The 18559-nt window shown below is 44.6% G+C and overlaps 2 protein-coding genes and 1 long non-coding RNA gene across 10 annotated transcripts; 1 reads left to right on the top strand and 2 right to left on the bottom strand.

The window, feature by feature from the left end:
* Window positions 1-263: 263 nt before the first annotated feature.
* Window positions 264-5297, bottom strand: LOC125746657 (guanine nucleotide-binding protein subunit alpha-14-like). The gene is made up of 7 exons (XM_049020916.1): window positions 4989-5297; window positions 4359-4543; window positions 3343-3497; window positions 3069-3197; window positions 2765-2894; window positions 2332-2485; window positions 264-1796 (listed from the first exon to the last, which is right to left on the bottom strand). Exons 1-7 carry the CDS (start codon window positions 5107-5109, stop codon window positions 1609-1611), a joined length of 1062 nt encoding a protein of 353 aa, XP_048876873.1. The 5' UTR covers window positions 5110-5297; the 3' UTR covers window positions 264-1608.
* Window positions 5298-9178: 3881 nt separating this feature from the next.
* Window positions 9179-16900, bottom strand: LOC125746368 (heterogeneous nuclear ribonucleoprotein K-like). Of its 8 annotated transcripts, none has more exons than XM_049020280.1 (15): window positions 16785-16900; window positions 15764-15874; window positions 14210-14307; window positions 14067-14123; window positions 13213-13256; window positions 12201-12273; window positions 11995-12108; window positions 11783-11911; window positions 11113-11420; window positions 10989-11031; window positions 10728-10743; window positions 10429-10461; window positions 10287-10354; window positions 10028-10197; window positions 9179-9632 (listed from the first exon to the last, which is right to left on the bottom strand). In XM_049020280.1, exons 2-15 carry the CDS (start codon window positions 15822-15824, stop codon window positions 9602-9604), a joined length of 1245 nt encoding a protein of 414 aa, XP_048876237.1. In that variant the 5' UTR covers window positions 15825-15874; window positions 16785-16900; the 3' UTR covers window positions 9179-9601. The 8 variants fall into 8 exon arrangements, with proteins under 8 accessions (XP_048876237.1, XP_048876238.1, XP_048876239.1 ...); XM_049020281.1 differs by having other exon boundaries at window positions 10287-10351; XM_049020282.1 differs by having other exon boundaries at window positions 10989-11028.
* Window positions 11368-11776, top strand: LOC125746369 (uncharacterized). Its single transcript, XR_007398955.1, has 3 exons — window positions 11368-11470; window positions 11539-11666; window positions 11699-11776. It is a non-coding gene; the product is annotated as an uncharacterized LOC125746369 (long non-coding RNA).
* Window positions 16901-18559: the final 1659 nt, after the last annotated feature.

Below are 18559 nucleotides of genomic sequence, written 5' to 3'. Positions count from 1 at the left end.
GGGACTCGCATGCTGGAGGACACAGTGTGTTTGGCTCAGAGCTGGACAGCAGGTATGGAAAGGAAGACGACATTCAGCAGGAGAAGCCCTGAGCTCCATCAGGCATCGCGTTACCCGCCCTGACAGTCTGCAATGCTGCCCCTCCCCGCCATGATATACAAATGCACGGGGGGCTGTCGTCGCCTGTCTGTTTTTATGTAAAACCAGGTGTTATCTGAACAAAGACTGTTTTATGAGGAGTGAAAATAATGAATAACAATGTGTTTCATGAAAATCTGGTTTCATTTGAAGAGTCAAAGCAGCTCCCTGACAGAAGTTATGAAAAACATTTTAATAAACAGCAGGACACAATCTATGTGAACCAAAAATACAGACAATCAATCTTTAAGGGCTTATAGCTCAGTCAGTAATTACATAATGTGAACAGGCCGTCCAATTCTTAATCCATTTGCAATTGGACACATAACATGCAACTCAGATCTCCTCCTTTTCAACAATAACAGTGTTTAAGTCAATGTTTCCCAGTCCGGTTCTAGGGGACCAATGGAAAGTCCATATTTTTGCTGCCTCCCAGCCCTTAGCAAAATCATGGACTGTCTGATAACAAATACAGAGGGAGCAAAAACATGGACTGTCTGATAATAAACACAGAGGGAGCAAAAACATGGACTGTCTGATAACAAACACAGAGGGAGCAAAAACATGGACTGTCTGATAACAAACACAGAGGGAGCAAAAACATGGACTGTCTGATAACAAACACAAAGGGAGCAAAAACATGGACTGTCTGATAAACACAGAGGGAGCAAAAACATGGACTGTCTGATAACAAACACAGAGGGAGCAAAAACATGGGCAGACTGGGAAAGACTACTTTAAGTGATGAGGAGTTCTGGGCCTGTGAGACACACACAGAAGATGACATATATGACTATACTGCCAAATGCAGGAATCAAACTGGCAACCTTTCAATCATGGCCGCAGAGGCCAAACCCACTGAGCTACACACCCCTCTTTGTCAAGTTATCTATGGTCTTTGCTATCTATGGTAAATGTGTCTTGAGAGCACACTGTGGATGCAGTTGACACGAACTGGATCAGAGTGTAATGTTTTATGGTTTCACTGTTGAGATGGGTCTCTTCAATGGGGTCTCTGCTGTGCTCTTTCACATTCTCTTTGATTATTTTATAGTTTTATAGTTAACTGTATCATTTTGGAGAGTGGGGGCAGAAGAGGGGCCTACAATAATTGTAACCTAGGGGCCCCTGACCCCATTAATCTGCCACTGTACATATGTTACATCCATTTAAACACCTTCAACCTTAATGTTCCAATAGATTTGCAAAGTACCTTAAGCATTTGTTTAAATTAACATTAATACAAAAAAGTAAGAGTGCATTATATGGCATCTGGTTCTCATAATCATCCTATTCATGTTAAACACAAAAAATAAAACATATATAGTATAAAACATGGACCATTTAAAACAGTTGTTAAAACATCACATTTCACCAACAAATAGGAAAACATGAAGATTAGATGTTAATGTTTCTCATTGAAGTTACATTCATTTATCACTGCTGGTGTCTGGCCAACACAATGAAGGCTTATACTATGTTGAATATCGTAAGGTTATGTTTGAGGACAGTGTCCTTGACAGCGTCAAAGACGAAGCGGATGTTCTGCGTGTCTGTGGCACAAGTGAAGTGGGCGTAGATGGTCTTCTTCTTGTCTGGATTTTGCTCCATAAACATTTTCAGAATGAATTGTCTGGCTGATTCAGCATCATTTGAGCCTGAAAGCACCACAAACCATCACTGCTGTGTACCACTAAACCCTGTAGTCATCATTATCCACCAGGAGGAACTACTTAGAAAATCGACTATTATCCACTATGTAAGGTAAAATAATCATCACATAAACACCATGATCACAACTGAATCAACAGCTATGGGCCCAGTATGGCTGGGCATGCTCCTGACAGCCCGGAGAACTATCCAACAAATAATTTAATTGTACATACTTTTAAATGTACTTTTAAAGTATTTAAAAGTGTAAATAATTCAAACTTCTATAAAAAAATTATGTATGTAAATTTTGTACAAGGTGAATATGTGAATGACAATGAGACCAAGTGATATGTTAGAAAAAAAAACTATCAGCAAAACCATTTTTTCATTTCCATGTAAAATATTTTATTTTACGTTTATAGTAAGTGTGCTTCACATTACTGAGCTGTAACATTTTGCTGTCAGTTTGGAAATGAAACAACGGAAAAGTCCAACGCAGCCAGTGCACACAAACAGAAATGAGGGGGTAAAGCAACTTACCCTTGAAGTCCGGGAAATAGTCGCCTAAGTGGGAATATGCAATCTTCTCCTCTAGAATGTCTTTTTTATTAAGGAAGAGAATGACAGAGGACTCCTGAAACCAGGCGTTGCTGATGATGGTCTTGAACAAAGCCTTGCTTTCCTCCATGCGGTTCTGGAAAAACACCATCATGTAAACATGTAAAGCCCAAGAAACAACCATGGTCAATTACATCATTAGCAGACAGCTATCGCATTTCACAGGAGACCGTGATCAAACTTTTGACACCAATAAGTAATAAATAATATGTCTATAAATCACTGAAAAATAAATGTTTTTATTTCTCAAATGGAAAAAGCAAACTTTGGGTTAAACATTATTATCATGTTTCTGGGTTACATTTAAGTGTTTATTTACAAATATTCCATATCAGTTTTGCTTAGTTTAACTCACCTCATTGCGAGATTCATATAAGACTTGGTCGTATTCATTAAGTGCGGCAAGAAAGATGATGGACGTGACCTTTTCAAAGCAGTGAATCCATTTTCTCCTTTCTGATCTCTGACCACCTACATCGACCATCCTGAAAGAATCACATGACACCAAAAAGCCCAGACCTCCTACAGCAGTCTGTACATTAGCATTTCCACTTCCGTTACTCTCCCTAACCCTGACTTGTACCGCACTCCTGAATCACCTCTAACTCCTGATACCAATTTCACCGTGGACCTGATTCCATTCCTTGTCAGAGACGCACCTGAAGATCATATTTTCTAGCAGAAAGGGGTATTCTATAATTCCAGTCGTGGGCGCCCGGACTCGTAAGACATCTTGTTCAGTTGGCACATATCCGAGTGTGGAGATCCGATCCATGGAGTCCAGGTAGCTGAAAGTAAATGATGTAGCATAAGCATTGTCACGGCTGGTCAGAAAGCAGTCAGAAAAAGTCCACTGGTGTTTCAATAGTTCCAATGTGTTTAAACTAGTTCTACTTATTTACATATACAGACAGAACATACAGAACAACTTACTATTTTGCAGAATCAGACAGCTGGTATTCACGCCTGCGCTTATAGCATTCCTGGATGCCTTGATCACTCCACAGTTGGCTGATGGCTTTGGCGTGTCTCTGGTCTAAGGTGGTCACCAGGTCCACGTCCACCTGCTCCATGATATCTGCGTTTTGCTAAAATCAGAGAAGCTTCCCTGCTAAAGCTGAACATTTTAGCAACTCAGCACACCTGTGTCACCTGTGTTATCTGTGTCACCTGTGTTACCTGTGTCACCTGTGTTACCTGTGTCACCTGTGTCGTGCAGCACTGCTTTACCAGCCATGCATGACAACAGAAAGGTTACCATGGCAAGGAGAAGCCAAGCCAGAAGCCCAATAAGTCTACAGCCACAGCACAATTAAGTGCTATAACTGACATATAATTACAGGACAAGCAGTTCTCTACTGATGTAAGCAATTGGTTCCACAAACTTCTATGTAAGCCAAATTGAGTCAATTTACCATTCAAGACACCGTCTAGCAAAAAGCGCATATGCAAGGAACAAAGTAGTAATACATGCTGAAGAAATATTAAATAGATGAAAAAATAAAGTGTAAATTGACTTACAGGCATATGTCGCCTCTCTGTGTTAGTGCTTCCGTAACCTATATATTTCCGATATTTTTTTGCCTAGAAACACTTCAGTCATTTTGGTGTAATTCCAGAGCTACCTGTTTTTTTTTTACCTAACTATATATTCAAATTCTATGTTTATATGCCTTAGCTTTACCAATAAATAACTGGAACCCAAACCACAAGTTTTACAAACGTTGTAAATGCTGACTAATACTCATCAGCTGTGCTTACACCCAGAAACACTCTCTACCACGTGACCATGTCATCTTGCACATGCTCTCTGAAACCTGCCGAGCAAGTTACACCCCACCCCTAACCTGGAGATTAATCAGAGAACCTTCATTACAAATCTGATGTACAGAGTTGTGAGTTTCTCATGGCTATGTGTATGAATGACATATGGGTGATGGAAAGATTACAATGTTCTGATGGTTCACGAAGGAGATGCCCAGTGTCTTCATGGCCTGGATCATGGCCTGTATAGCGACGAAGATGTTGTGATAGACCAGCTTGGTGAAGTCTCTCCGGTCATCCTCTGAGTATCCTGCACCATGAATGATCCTCATCTGCTTAATAAATGTGCTCTTCCCACTCTCTCCAGTCCCTGACCAAACATAGGTAAAGACCTCTTTTGTACCTGCTTAAAATGCAAAATTTCGACTCACTGCATACTTATTTGCATTAATTTGCATGATTCATGCAACATCAAACAATCAAGAATGAAGCTTTGCCAAAATGAGGAAATGAAGTAACATTCTTATCCAAAATAAGTTTGTCCACTAACATACGGCGTAACATGTGTCTGCTTGAGTACACATAAGCACAAGCATGAAGGTATGACGGTACGTAATACGAAGTGTAATTCAATGTAATAATTAAAATCTTTCCCATTTTTAAATATCGCAGTTAGTCATATAGTTATTTGTGAACTATAGTTATACACCTGCAAACAGTCATGTAGAAGGACATACATTTAAATTACTGACACGTTGTTTGTATGTACATATTTCTTTAATGTTTAACTTTCTCTTTTTTGACAGTGGACTTACCCAATAAGAGTAGTTTAATTTCTCGTCTGGAGTTCTGCTTGTCGCGTCGGAGCTGTCTCTCAATCTCCCTACTGATGCGTTCGCATTCCCTGTCTTCCGCTGACAGGCAGCATTCAGCCATCGTTCCGACTTCTTCTGTGACTTTTTTTTAATCTTTTTTAGCTACTTATACAAACACTAGACACGCTTAAACAAGCTATTCTTTACTGGAGGATCCTGAAACCAGGTTCTTTCACTATCTGTACTGCTGCTAGGCAGAGTCCTCAGGTGAGTGAAATGCAGTCATTCCGGTAAAAGGTGTATTCATATCTAAAACTGGATGTGCAAGCCTGACCCAGCACGTGCATGCGGAATCCGCTCTTCCTGATGCGAAGCAGCCGGAAATTCCCCAGTTAAATGCATTGAGTAGAAGGCTGGGAATAACTTTATCTTCAATAACCTGTCTTTCACCATACCTTTTTGTACGACCTTTTTCCTGTTTCAAAATACTTGCATTTTACACCAGTAACTTTACATTACCTACATGTGTAGAGTTTTGTACACCAAATTAAATTTATGCTATTATTTATATGATACTATTTCTAGTATTGGGGTCTCAAAATATGTATTTAAAGGTTTTACAAGGACAATGCATCCAGTCCTTGTTGTTGTGTTATACCACACTAAAATTAGACTGGAAATGAGCAGGGGCCAGTAAGGGAGACAAGTTCTCCTGTAGTATTTTCAGGAAAAGACAGAAATTAAGTGCTATATGAACTATAGTCCTTCTGTAAGTGTCAAGTACTAATGCGGACTGGGACACCTGGCTATTGCACCTACAGGAACTTTTATGACATCGCATTCTACATCCATCAACACTCCATCCAACCCTTGGCATTGCAATTGGAGATGTGAGGCTTGCATGCAGCTACTCAGCCATGGAAGTCTATCCCATGAAGCTCCCTGTGCAGTTTTTGTGCTGAGGATGTTTGGAACTCTGCAGCTATTGAGTCAACAGAGCGTTGCCGAGTTTATGTTGTTCCTAAATGCTTCTACTTTGCAATAATACCACTTATAGTTCACCGTGAAGCATCTACTGGAAAAAAAAATCATGAACTGACTTATTGCAAAGGTGGTATCCTTGAATTCACTGAGCTCTTCAGAACAACCCATTCTTCCACTAATGTTTGTAAACCTCAATGCATGGTTGGGTGCTTGATTGTATACACCTGTGACATTGGGTCTGAATGACACATCTAAATCGAATGATTAAGAGGTGTATCCCAGTACTTTTGTCCATACACTGTATGTATCAGGAATGGTGAGCAGACCGGCTACTGTGAGGAAGTAAGCCGACTGCTGTCTTGGTGTGGTGGTAGCAACTTGCAGCTGAACACACAACAAACTGTGGAAAATGCCCCCCATCACCATCGCCGTCGGTCGTACAGAACACTACAGTCAGCAGGACTGAATCCTTCCAATTTATAGGCAGCACCATCCAACACGACCTCAAATGAGACAAACATCGCCTGCTTAACTAAGAGGGCCCAACACTGTCTGTTCTCCTCAGCAATAGCTGAAGAAATGCAAGCTGTCAGAAACACTGACTGCTTAGTTTTACATGGGTGCAACAGAATCCATTATTACACCCTCCATGTCTGTCTGGTTTGGCTCTGCACCATCTGCATCCTAAGCAGAGACTACAGCAAAATGTACGACGTGCAGAGCAGATCATCAGTAGGAGTGGGCTGGGAAACACAGCTCTACGTGTCCATTTACTTATTAATAAACCACTTTCTAATGTAGGTCTGGCATTCTATTTATTGTTCTGTGTATTTTTTCCTGACAGTATGTGTATATGTGTGTGTGTATATATTTAAACACAATTTGTACACAACCAAAACAAATTCCTTTTACATCATGAATCCAAAGATTATGATTCTTTATACTATATTGTGTGCGTGTGATTACTGAGGTCGCTACTACATTTCGTTTGTACTCACATGAACCATTTGCACGACAAATAAAAACCCTTGATCTTGAGGAGTCAGTGATGTTCAGCTGGCAGCCCAGACTGAGGCAGTAGGCACTGCCTTGCACTGCATCCAGAACATCACCTACATTGTGTCCTGTGCAATTCGTGACAGTCTATTGCTGTTAACACTATGCATGAACATGCATATTCGGAGGAAAATATTTCATACCTACTTTTCAAACACGTCCATTTGTGACTGCTGAGTACATACATTCGTCGCTGATCTGTCTGGGTCAAGTGTAACTCCAGGCAGGGATGTGGTCCGAGAGTATGCGAAATAACCTTCTTTAAAACTGGAACATACATGCGGTAGGTGGCACTATGAAGCGCGAAGGCCTGGGGAATATTCCTGCAATCCCAAGAAATGATGCTATTATTCTGATGAATGGAAAGTCACCCGTGCGTTTTGGATGCTGCCATTCATGCCGATTCATATTACTGAACTATACTTATGGCTGGTTCTGCCTGCCTTGCCACCTTCCAAAAGCCTTATTTCTCAGTTTATTTTAGGATGTTCAGAGTATGTTGTCAATTTTGTTTTAATCCCTCAAAAAAAAAGAAGTTTTTGCTCACAGTTCTTGCCTCTGCATGTAACTGCTGAATTTGGAAGAGCAATAAAAATTGTATTTCCATCCATTTTCCAAACCGCTTATCCTACTGGGTCGCGGGGGGTCCGGAGCCTATCCCGGAACAACCCAGGATGGGGGGCCAGCCCATCGCAGGGCACACTCACACACCATTCACTCACACATGCACACCTACGGGCAATTTAGCAAGTCCAATTAGCCTCAGCATGTTTTTGGACTGGAGGGGGGAAACCGGAGTACCCGGAGGAAACCCCACGATTACGTGGGGAGAACTCTACTCACATGTGACCCAGGCGGAGACTTGAACCCGGGTCCCAGAGGTGTGAGGCAACAGTGCTAACCACTGCACCACCATGCTGCCCACCTCACCCTAACCACTGCACCACCATGCCGCCCACCTCACCCTAACCACTGCACCACCATGCCGCCCCCCGCACCCTAACCACTGCACCACCATGCCGCCCACCTCACCCTAACCACTGCACCACCATGTCGCCCCCCGCACCCTAACCACTGCACCACGCCGCCCCCCCCACCCTAACCACTGCACCACCCCGCTCCCTAACCACTGCACCACCATGTCGCCCCCCGCACCCTAACCACTGCAACACCATGCCGCTCCAAAAATTGTATATTTCAGTCACATTTATGCCCACATTAAACCTTCTTACCACACAAAGTTAGATTAGTATCTAAATCATATAATAGAACAAAAATTTAGAACAAAAGCAGTATTACAGTGCATAAAACTATCAGTCCTGATTGCTGTGAAAAGCAAGTCTCATATAGAGCCATGAGCATCCATATATATCCATATATTGCTCCGACCACTGTGATGTCATGTGTTAATTAGCTTTAATATAGGGACCATGTAACATATGTGAAAAACCAAAGCTAGACAGCTGAGCAGGGCATTGTTAATGGGAGGGGCTAAAACCTAAATAAGGATATATTGACAAAATTTTGAAAGGTTAAAATTCTGAGGGCTTCAACAGTATGAGCGGCTGCTGATGTTCACTCAGGAAGGTCCCGTCTGAGCTGGGAATGCTGTGGAAGCAAGAGCCCTCCAACGCAGCCCCCTCTAACACTTACAACAGCTCATTCAGCATAACGTTCACGTTCTGGATGATCAAACTGATCAGCAAACAGTGAAATGTGACCAACGGCGTAATGGAGGGTGACAAACGTGACACATGCATTCTTCTGGAATTGGCGTGAGGAAACAGCCAGATGCGGCTGAGCAGATGCGGCCTTTCGGCATGAGGAAACAGCCAGATGCGGCTGAGCAGATGCAGCCTTTCGGCGTGAGGAAACAGCCCGATGCGGCTGAGCAGATGCGGCCTTTCGGCGTGAGGAAACAGCCAGATGCGGCTGAGCAGATGCGGCCTTTCGGCGTGAGGAAACAGCCAGATGCGGCTGAGCAGATGCGGCCTTTCGGCGTGAGGAAACAGCCAGATGCGGCTGAGCAGATGCGGCCTTTCGGCGTGAGGAAACAGCCAGATGCGGCTGAGCAGATGCGGCCTTTCGGCGTGAGGAAACAGCCCGATGCGGCTGAGCAGATGCGGCCTTTTTTGTGGATACTTGTCACGTGAGGAAAATCTTATCCCGGTTTATTCATGTAGACATAACAAAATGCATCGTGAGCATTAAAAACACAAATTCATAGAAAGTTATTTACATAGATATCCAGTCTTTTAACTAAAACATACCAGGAGGGAACAATTGACTAAATTTATTTTAAAAATCATAAAAGTTTCCTTACAAAACAGGATGACTGTGTATACACTGCAGAAGGCATGAGGATGGAGGCGTGTCACTTCCTGCCTCCTCACACTGTGGTGTAACACAAGAACAAGCACGAGGGCGGAGGCTCCACTCACATCATAGAGCTACACAGAGGGTTAGACAAAGGGCAGGTCTGCTTAGGCATTGGGCCATCTACCTAAGGTAGAGGAATGTGGCTTGTTTAACAGACTCGGCAACAACAACACTCTCCTCCACAAGGTCCTCCTTTAGAAGAAGCGCCCAGAGTACTGCTTCACGCTGTAATAAAAAACAAAACAAAAAAATAAATAAAATCAACAAATCAGCACAGGGAAGCTACCTAAAGCAGGTCAGTTTACAGGGGCCTGTGGGCAGGCAGGGGGCCAGAGGCAAAAAGCCAACCAGCAGTGCATGCTGGGATGCCCCAAGCAGCAGGATGCAACATGACATCTACACTGCGCAGTCTAATGCCTCCGCTGTCCTAAGGCAAACACTTCAGTACATCATTGAATTGGACTTCATACGTTACTCTTGAAAGCCAACCTAAACTTAACCACGTAGAAACCAGCAGAGGCACAAATGTGACCTTGCGAGTGGCTGTAAGAGACAGTACAGCAAAGCGGATGACGCTCACAGTCACGGACACTCGCACACACACAGCGTCCAGCACTTGCCTGTTCTGCAGCAGGTACTGGGCATTCTGGATCTGGTCCTGGGTGCCAGTGATGGTGATTATCCGATCCTCTGAGCCTTCCAAGGGCTCGTCGATTTTAATGGAGGCCCCCGATTCATGCCGAATCTGCTTGATCCGCTGGCCACCTTTGCCTATTATCGATCCCGCCAGCTGCAGGGCACATTCATACATCCAAATGTACCCTCTCTCCCTCCAACAAAGACCGAAACATATTCTGCAGAAACGGCCAGCCGACTCACATCTTTGGGAATTGTCACTTGGGTTGTGATCACTGGACCGCCAATGTCCCCATAAGAGCCACGGCCTACTGGGCAGAGACAAACCCGAATGAAGAGGCTGGCAGAAGCACATCATCTCGCGGGCACCATACAACACACTCACCTGACTGAAAAGGCTCCCAAGACGAGGAATTGTCTCCATGGAAACGGGGTGGAAATAAAGCAGAAAAATTTAAACGTACATTTTCTGGTACTAATGTCTTACAGCAAATTAACTTAAATAGGTCCTTTGGTAATAAATCAGATTGATGACATGCTTTCAAATTAAACAGAACCAATACCATCCATCTTAAACAGCACAACAAAAACCCTAACCCCTCTTCTAGCTGCCTGCTTGGAGTTTAACAGCGAAGCAGCCAATCCAGGGACATCATATGTGAAAGGGAAGTAGGTCAGACTCACCATATCCACCGCCACTCTGGGAAGGAGAAAAAAAGTGTGATGTTAGGGTTAGTGACGATGATGTCACTGGCAGCTACAGAAGCCTGCTATACATCACAATTGTGTAACAAGCCTGTAGCCCCGCCCACAATGCTGCTGACAGCATGCTAACAGTAACCCCCTGTCAATCACCACAGGCTCACAGCCACGCCCCCATTACTGTAGACACACCCCAGCCCGCCCCCCCACACACCCTAGCCCCTGTCCCTCCCCACTACTCACCAGGCTCTCATAACGATCGATGGGTCTTGCTCTTCGGTCGCTGCTTTCAGGGTTACAGAAAATCAGTATAAGCTCCTACAGCCATGGGGGGGGGGGACATTCAGACGTCTGCACCAACACTCACCCTCCTCTGGGGGGCGGAGGGAGGGGCAGGGGCAGATTCCGAGCACGACTGCCCCCCCTCCCTCCTCTGCTTTGGAGTGGCGGGGGTGGCCCACGGCGGGGGCTCAAATCGTCATAGTCCCTCCGCGAGGGAGGCAGGGGCCGACCCCCACGACCAGGAGGGGGCATGCGCTCAAACCCCCCACGGCCACGCATGGGGAAGCCCATGGGTCTGCGAGCACGCTCCTCGAACATGGTGAAGCCGCCGTAGTCGTACGTCTCATCGTAGAAGTTCGGGTCATAGGGCTGAGCGCGGCCTTTGATGGGAGCCTGCAGCAATGCAGACAGGATGAGCAGATAAAGGGTTAGAGCACATGCAGGTGATAAAGGGTTAGGCTTAGAGCACATGCAGGAGATAGATAAAGGGTTAGGCTTAGAGCACATGCAGGAGATAAAGGGTTAGGCTTAGAGCACATGCAGGAGATAAAGGGTTAGGCTTAGAGCACATGCAGGAGATAAAGGGTTAGGCTTAGAGCACATGCAGGAGATAAAGGGTTAGGCTTAGAGCACATGCAGGTGATAAAGGGTTAGGCTTAGAGCACATGCAGGTGATAAAGGGTTAGGGCACATTTGGATAAAGGCAGGAAAGAGAGATCCAGCAGCACAGGTATGATGGACACTTAAGGTCTCACCTCTGATATGAGCTCCAGAATCACCTTGATACACTCCACAACACGGTCAGGTTTACCACCAACCAGCACCACACGGTCTGTGGAGTGAGGGCAGCACTCCTGAAATAGCTTGATGGTCGTCTGCGTGTTCTGAATGAGGTAGGAGGACAAAGGACAAATGAGAGTGTGGAAACACCCCATTTATGCCCGGCTGTGCTTGTGGGCAAAGTTACCTCTCGGAGCTCTTTGATCTTGGCACCTTTGACCCCAATAATTCCTCCTGCCAGGCTCTGGTGAATGAGCAGCCTCAGCTCGCAGTCAAAGTCAATTCCATTGTAATGCTGATACTGGCAGACATTCAGGAGATAAGTCACCAGCGCTCCATTCACCGCTCAGCTATGCACCAGACACACATGCTGCAAACAGAAAGTCCACTCACCTCCTCTAAAGTGGGAATGATTTTCAGCAGAATTTCTCCAACTGTCTCTATGTCGGCACTGACACTGAGAATCCTTTTCATGGCATCAGGCCACATGTGGAGGAAGACAATGCGACAGAGAGATGTCGCTTTAAACAATCACTGCCATGACACATTACAGAGCACAGAGATCACAGAACTGGGCTCAACACTCCAGCACTGGGCTGAAAACATCCGTGCGCACATCCAGCACCATTATGGCTAACGTGCGTGACGAAGATGCACGCACAATCACACACGAGTATGTGCACGCACATGCGCGCACACACACACACACACACACACACACACAGAGCTGCCCTGGACCTGGAGAGGGTAGGGAAAAGCCTGTACTAGTTGACCTACAGCACTCCTGCAGGAGCATGGGACCGACTGCGGCAGGAGGGACCCGGGGCTGTGGGAGGCAGGAGAGTATGCTTGGTTTGGGGAGGGGGGGGGGGGGTAGGGGGTGGAGTGGAGAGATATGGAATTGGCAAATACAGGGCTGCCAATGAACACTGTGGGGAGGTGGGGCAGAGTGGGAGGCAGGGAGCGAGCGAGAGGAGCTGAAGCAGATGGGTGAGGCGTCTAAGGCCCACAGGAGACCATGAACTGAACGGGCTGAGGTGGGTCACCAGAACAGAGCAAGAAAAACGGCTTTTCACAAACCAGGAGCAAAAGTGCTGTGAGAACCAAACGGACAGAAGCTGGGCTTGTTCCACTGCGTCTCTGAATGAATGAACAAACACGAACTTCCCGCGTAAACAGACTCACAGCCGGAAACTCCCGTGTTACAAAAGAAAAAAAGGAAAACAAAAAGTCCAAATCATATTCAAATACTTAATGGGGGTGGAGACAAAACTGAATGTAACAGTACACCGTTTAAAAAAGGGCAGACCATGAGGGGAAAACGCTGACATGAAACAAGGCAGGTAATCAAAGACATGAGCTGGCTTTTCTAGTCAGGCAGTGAGGCAATAACTGTGGGACATACCGCTCAGGGCCACTGCTGTCAGGGACTGAAACACTGGCATTGTGCTGCAGTGCGAGGAGTTGGCAATGGGCAAGGGCATTCAATCACAAGTTGGTCAAGTAAGGCGCCCATTTGGGGAGGGGCGGGGTTATGGGCGTGGCCCACCAGGGTGTCAGGTGGGCGGTCAGGGGCGGATGTTGGGCCACGCAGGAGGGGCAAGCCGATCCAGTACATGGGCAACAGAGGAAGGGGCCAAAAATGAAACAAAGGAGAGGGAGAGGGGAAAAGGCACATTTTAATTGAATACAAGCTACACTCATGACTGTATTGTCCATCAGACAGGCTGAACACACAACGTTGTATGGGAACAGGAGGCCGAATCTACACATTTAAGACGGACTCAAGCACTACTGCCGTTTCAAACGAAGGCAGGGAAATTCAGGCTGTTCACCTTTACAAAGCCTCAGAGCTGCAAGAAGACACCAAAGACCTGAGTAGATGGAAAATGGGAATCTCTTACTCCCCTTGCCACTGTGTCAACGCAGAATGATAAACTGCCGAAATGTCTCCTCAAGGGCCTACATGTTACAAAGCCCCTACGCTGCTGTGTGTACAAGTCTGAAATGTCTGAAACAGAGGTCTACAAGGAGGCAGAATGAGGACTGGTTCACTTTAGGGAAAATGCTTTAATTGCAGATATATTTTAAAGCAGTGTGCTGCAGTTAAGGTATTTTGATGATGTGAAGTGAAATTAACCTAAACACCGGCCGGAAGGACAGGAAATGGGTGTGAGTGAGTAGCTGGTGGCTTTCCCTCACTACTGCCCCCTCCAGGCATTGCTAGGGCAGCACTCTGGACATCAGCTGGATACTCACGTCTGTGCGCAAAGCCTTGATGTTCTTGCCGCCCTTCCCAATGACAGCACCAGCATTCTGGCAGAAAGAAAGGAGAAGTAGCACAGGAACAAGGAAACAGAACAACGGGCAAGTGTACGGGGCTAAAAGCAACATGGTCACACCTTACTCTGCAGCAGAACACGCAACTCAACCATTTCATCAGTGTTCCTAGACCTCTTGAACGCCTGCTCCTCCTCCATATCTTCAGCGGGTCGCTTTCCTGGAGAAAAGCAGATATAAAGCATTACGTCAGCCAACAAAACTGTCAGAACATCAGGCAGCGCCCACCTCAATCACACAGAACCCTCATTTAAAACACATATAACTTTGGAGCACATTGCATGTAGAGGACCATGACAAAGCAGGCGCTGCAGAAGATCTGGTGCTATGACAACACTTTCACAGTAGCTTAAAGCAGCGACATAAATGACGAATGAATAAATTAAATATAGAGCCAGATCAGATGGAAGCTTGTACAAGACCACCAAGTTCTGGCAATAGCACCAGCTAAACAATTCTGACCATCACTGTCTGGGGATTTATATAAACAAGAACAAAAAAAACAGGCAACAGAGATATCCTGTATAGCACTGAAGTATGAGGTCCAGTTTTCGTTGAACAAAATAGGACGACATTCTATTAGAACCTTTATGCTGAAATGATCTCACGCAGTACTGTTTGCATGGCCAGACTGGATCTGTAGCCATGCCAGAAGATACCACTTCACCAATCAACAACAGTCAAGGTGGGTGTTCGAAGAAGCAGCACTTCTCAGTTAGCTAGAAGTAATGATCGTACAATAAGAGTTTACTGAACAACCATGACTTCTAGGCTTATGGTAACCCAGCTAACTGATAAAAACTGCTTCATGGAACACCCCCAGGAGTGGATGGATGACGGCTGGATTATACATTAAAACAATTATGATTGTAATGTTATGATAACACTATGTGAGGGTGTGAGCTCTCTAGCACTAGGCATAAGCAAGTCACAGCCAGAATTAACATAATATTTTCTGTGTTGAACATCTACTTGTGAATTTAGGCTTCACCTGTGTCAAGAAATGTATTCATTTATTCATACTGAAATGAAAATACTGTAACGGAACTGCATGAGGAATATGACCTGTACTGTTACAGCCGTTGTCTATACTTTCTTATGCAGACTTGAAATGCTTTTCCATCAAACACTTGACGCATATCAAACTGGCAAACATGGCTGATATTGATTAGGGGGGTCTCTGCCAATTTCCACCCCTAGAAACAAAGCATAAATAGAGGGATTCAAACCCACAACCCTAGAGGTCTGAAGGAGAGTGCTTCCCACCAAGTCCACGCACCTTCCTACAGCCACCACATTTTTTGCACAGACATGTGCACGTTGCCATGGTAATTCCACAATAGCATTACTCATGCAACTCATTGTAATAGTTCATTATAGCTGCTTTATGACCATCCACAGCTGTGCCAGCCTTATCAGTGCTGTTACAAATACATGTCACTCACTCTGTGCAATATTTCCCTGTTAAATCAGCTGACATTTTTTTGCAAAATATACACCATAAGTGGCCGATTTAATCTGGATCACAGAGGCAGAACAAGTCAAAGGAACAAATTATTTAAAAAAAAAAATCTCCTGCTTTATGTAGCCTACAGCAGTGGTACAAGCAGCCTTACCGTTAGTGTCTGTGTTGCTGAAGGTACTTTCTTCTTCTTGTGGTTCAATCTCAGTCTCCATTGTCTTATCGTGCCAGTGAAGGGCAACCGGTTTCTCTCTGTGTCAAACAGCTGTCGATTTATTGTTTAAATTAGACTAGAACATGAGTGCAGGAGCCCAAACATTAAATAGTCAGTTCTGAGGCAAAACGCAACCCATCTTCTATACAAACTTTAAGTAAAGTACCATGACAAGTTTCAGACAAGATAATGAAAATGGCACTGAACTATCACCACGAGTGACATGGGTAAGTGAATGTTCAAAAAGAAAGTGCGCACCTTCAGGCTGAGGTTATATATTTAAATATACATGAATGCATGTGCACGTGCGGCTTTTACTGCGATGGCTGGACATTGTCACAGCAGCAGTTAAATAAGGCGAACACGCGTATCCTTTCATTTCGGACCCCACCAAAGGCCTGGTCACACGGCCGCTACGGGCGCCGAGGAAGAGCACCGCCACGCGCTTTGTGCTGGGTCGCTGCAGGAGGCCATAGCACAGGCTTTAGCAAAAATCCGAAAGAAGGTACTGCCACGTAAACTGTGTAAAGTTAACCATTTATGCGTCTTCGTTTATTATGAAGCATCTCTGACAGCGACCCAAAATGGCTTACGCTACCTGGCGCTGGCAAACCCGTCCGAGGCAAAGCCGGTCGTTTTCAAGAGGAGCAGCGGGGAAACGGCTCACCACGGAGCCGCCCGCCTATCATACTACTGGCCTTAACTTCGGACCGGGCCAGTACAGGGGGAGCGACAGCGAACAGTGGCGAAACCGGAAACGGACCTAGCGTCCTCAAAGAAGCCATTACGACAAGAAGCGCCGCGTAACCCCCGCAATGACCCGCTGCCAGCTAGATATAAAAATAAACGTAACTGAAACGAGGTTGTTACCCGGGTTCATGTGTCACTGCAGCATTCGCTGTGCAAGAAACATTCACTGTTTGCAGACAGTTAAAGCACTAATCGAAAGTGCCGTACAGACCTGTTCGTTGACTCGGTTCGGCCCCAAATCCCCCGACTGACTACTTTCACCATCAATCTAACCCTGCGCTCTGTCTCATTACCACGCCTTCTGGTTGGCTCAGAGAGAAGATGTTGGGCGGGCTCTGTAAATAACAAGGCAATTCATTGGATAAAATGACTGTATGTCAATGTTAACGATACCCTTCGTAAAACACCTTTGTTAAAGATTTCCGCCTCTACGGTCATAGTTTGGTTGATAAAAAGGGCGTAACGCGCTCCTCTGTTCTCTATTTGTTACTATACTAGTGACGCGATATAAGGGTGTTTAACATAGGTGTGCAAAATGTAACCTATTATGAATGCCTTTGAATGACTTTTTTGTCACTATACACATGTATAATGAGATTGAGCAGCACACTCGGAGCAAACATGTACACACGACAAACAATAAACAAATAGTGCAAAGGTTCTGTAGCGCAAAATACATATGGAATAAATAATTAAATAGGGTTTTAAATATATGAATATACAATGTGATATGCAGTGTGGGTTATCGCACATTATTTAGGTATTACCCGGTAATAATGATCATGTGCAGTGAGTAGAGGAGACGTTGGACACAGAGCAATGATATTGCACAGTATACAGGTATTGCACAGTTATCAATACTATTTAGGTGTTGGATATTGCACAGTTGATAGAAGGAAGTCCAGGGGTTAGGGGGTTAGACTGTGTAGTCTACTGTCCAGTCAGTGAATGTGTACGTTTAGGGTGGTTATGGCTTTTGGGGAAAAACTGTTCTTGGGTCTGTCTGTCCTTGCTGTGATGCACCTGTAGCGCCTCCCTGAGGGCTGCAGGTCAAACAGATCAACGTGGGTGTTCAAATGTGTTTACGTACATCACCATAACCGTTTATGCAGTGGCATTTTGAGCCTGATGCCTAGCCCTGGAAACTCAAAGCAATAATACAAACTGTACTTGGATGTCAGTGCAAATCACAAGCCGAACAACACCGAACTAAGATTGCTCTAATACTTAAAATGCTGCCGGTATTATAACACAGCCAGAAGTTTGCAGGTTGAGAAAACAATATATATATATATATATATATATATATATATATATATATATATATATATATATATATATATATATATATATTATATATGTGTGTGTGTGTGTCTGTGTGTGTGTGTGTGAGAAAGCCAGCAAAATCGTCAAAGAATCTTGCAATACCTTTTCACCAGAGTTAGGAATATAGGACTTACATAACATGCTGAGATCATGACTTATCACCAGACAGAATAACACATCGATTAGTGATGTTAGGTTTGACACTGAAACTCCGAAGCGGTGTCAGAAAAATGAATCATTGTATCAAAAATTAGAGCTGGGAGTCAATTCAGTGGAGATGGTTAAACTATATGGTCTGTGGGAAAAAAATCACAAATCTGACTGGTCAGAATGAGCCTGCTTGGACCTGTTTATATGGTGATGTTTTTCCTTATTCGCGCTTTATAATACAAAAGTATATTAGTATAATATCGGCAGACTTCAGGGTGGAGGGGTGGGGATGACGTCATCCGAATTCACAAATCACGAGTAACAAAATGCCACTCGCTTTACTACAGTATTTTGCTACATTGCCGAGATAAATTAAACCGAATCGCTAAATGCAAACTATATTCACCGCGGTTAGGAATGGAGAGTCGACTCCAAAACAAATTGGACTCCAAATCAGTATTTTTTTTTTCAGTTTTTTAAGTTTTCTGTGCAGCTGTCAAAAATGAAATT

Source organism: Brienomyrus brachyistius, chromosome 7, assembly GCF_023856365.1.
Source record: "Brienomyrus brachyistius isolate T26 chromosome 7, BBRACH_0.4, whole genome shotgun sequence".
In the NCBI taxonomy this organism is placed as follows: Eukaryota; Metazoa; Chordata; class Actinopteri; order Osteoglossiformes; family Mormyridae; genus Brienomyrus; species Brienomyrus brachyistius.
The sequence above is the reverse complement of the archived record's forward strand: the minus strand, read 5'-3'. Positions and strand labels throughout refer to the sequence as shown.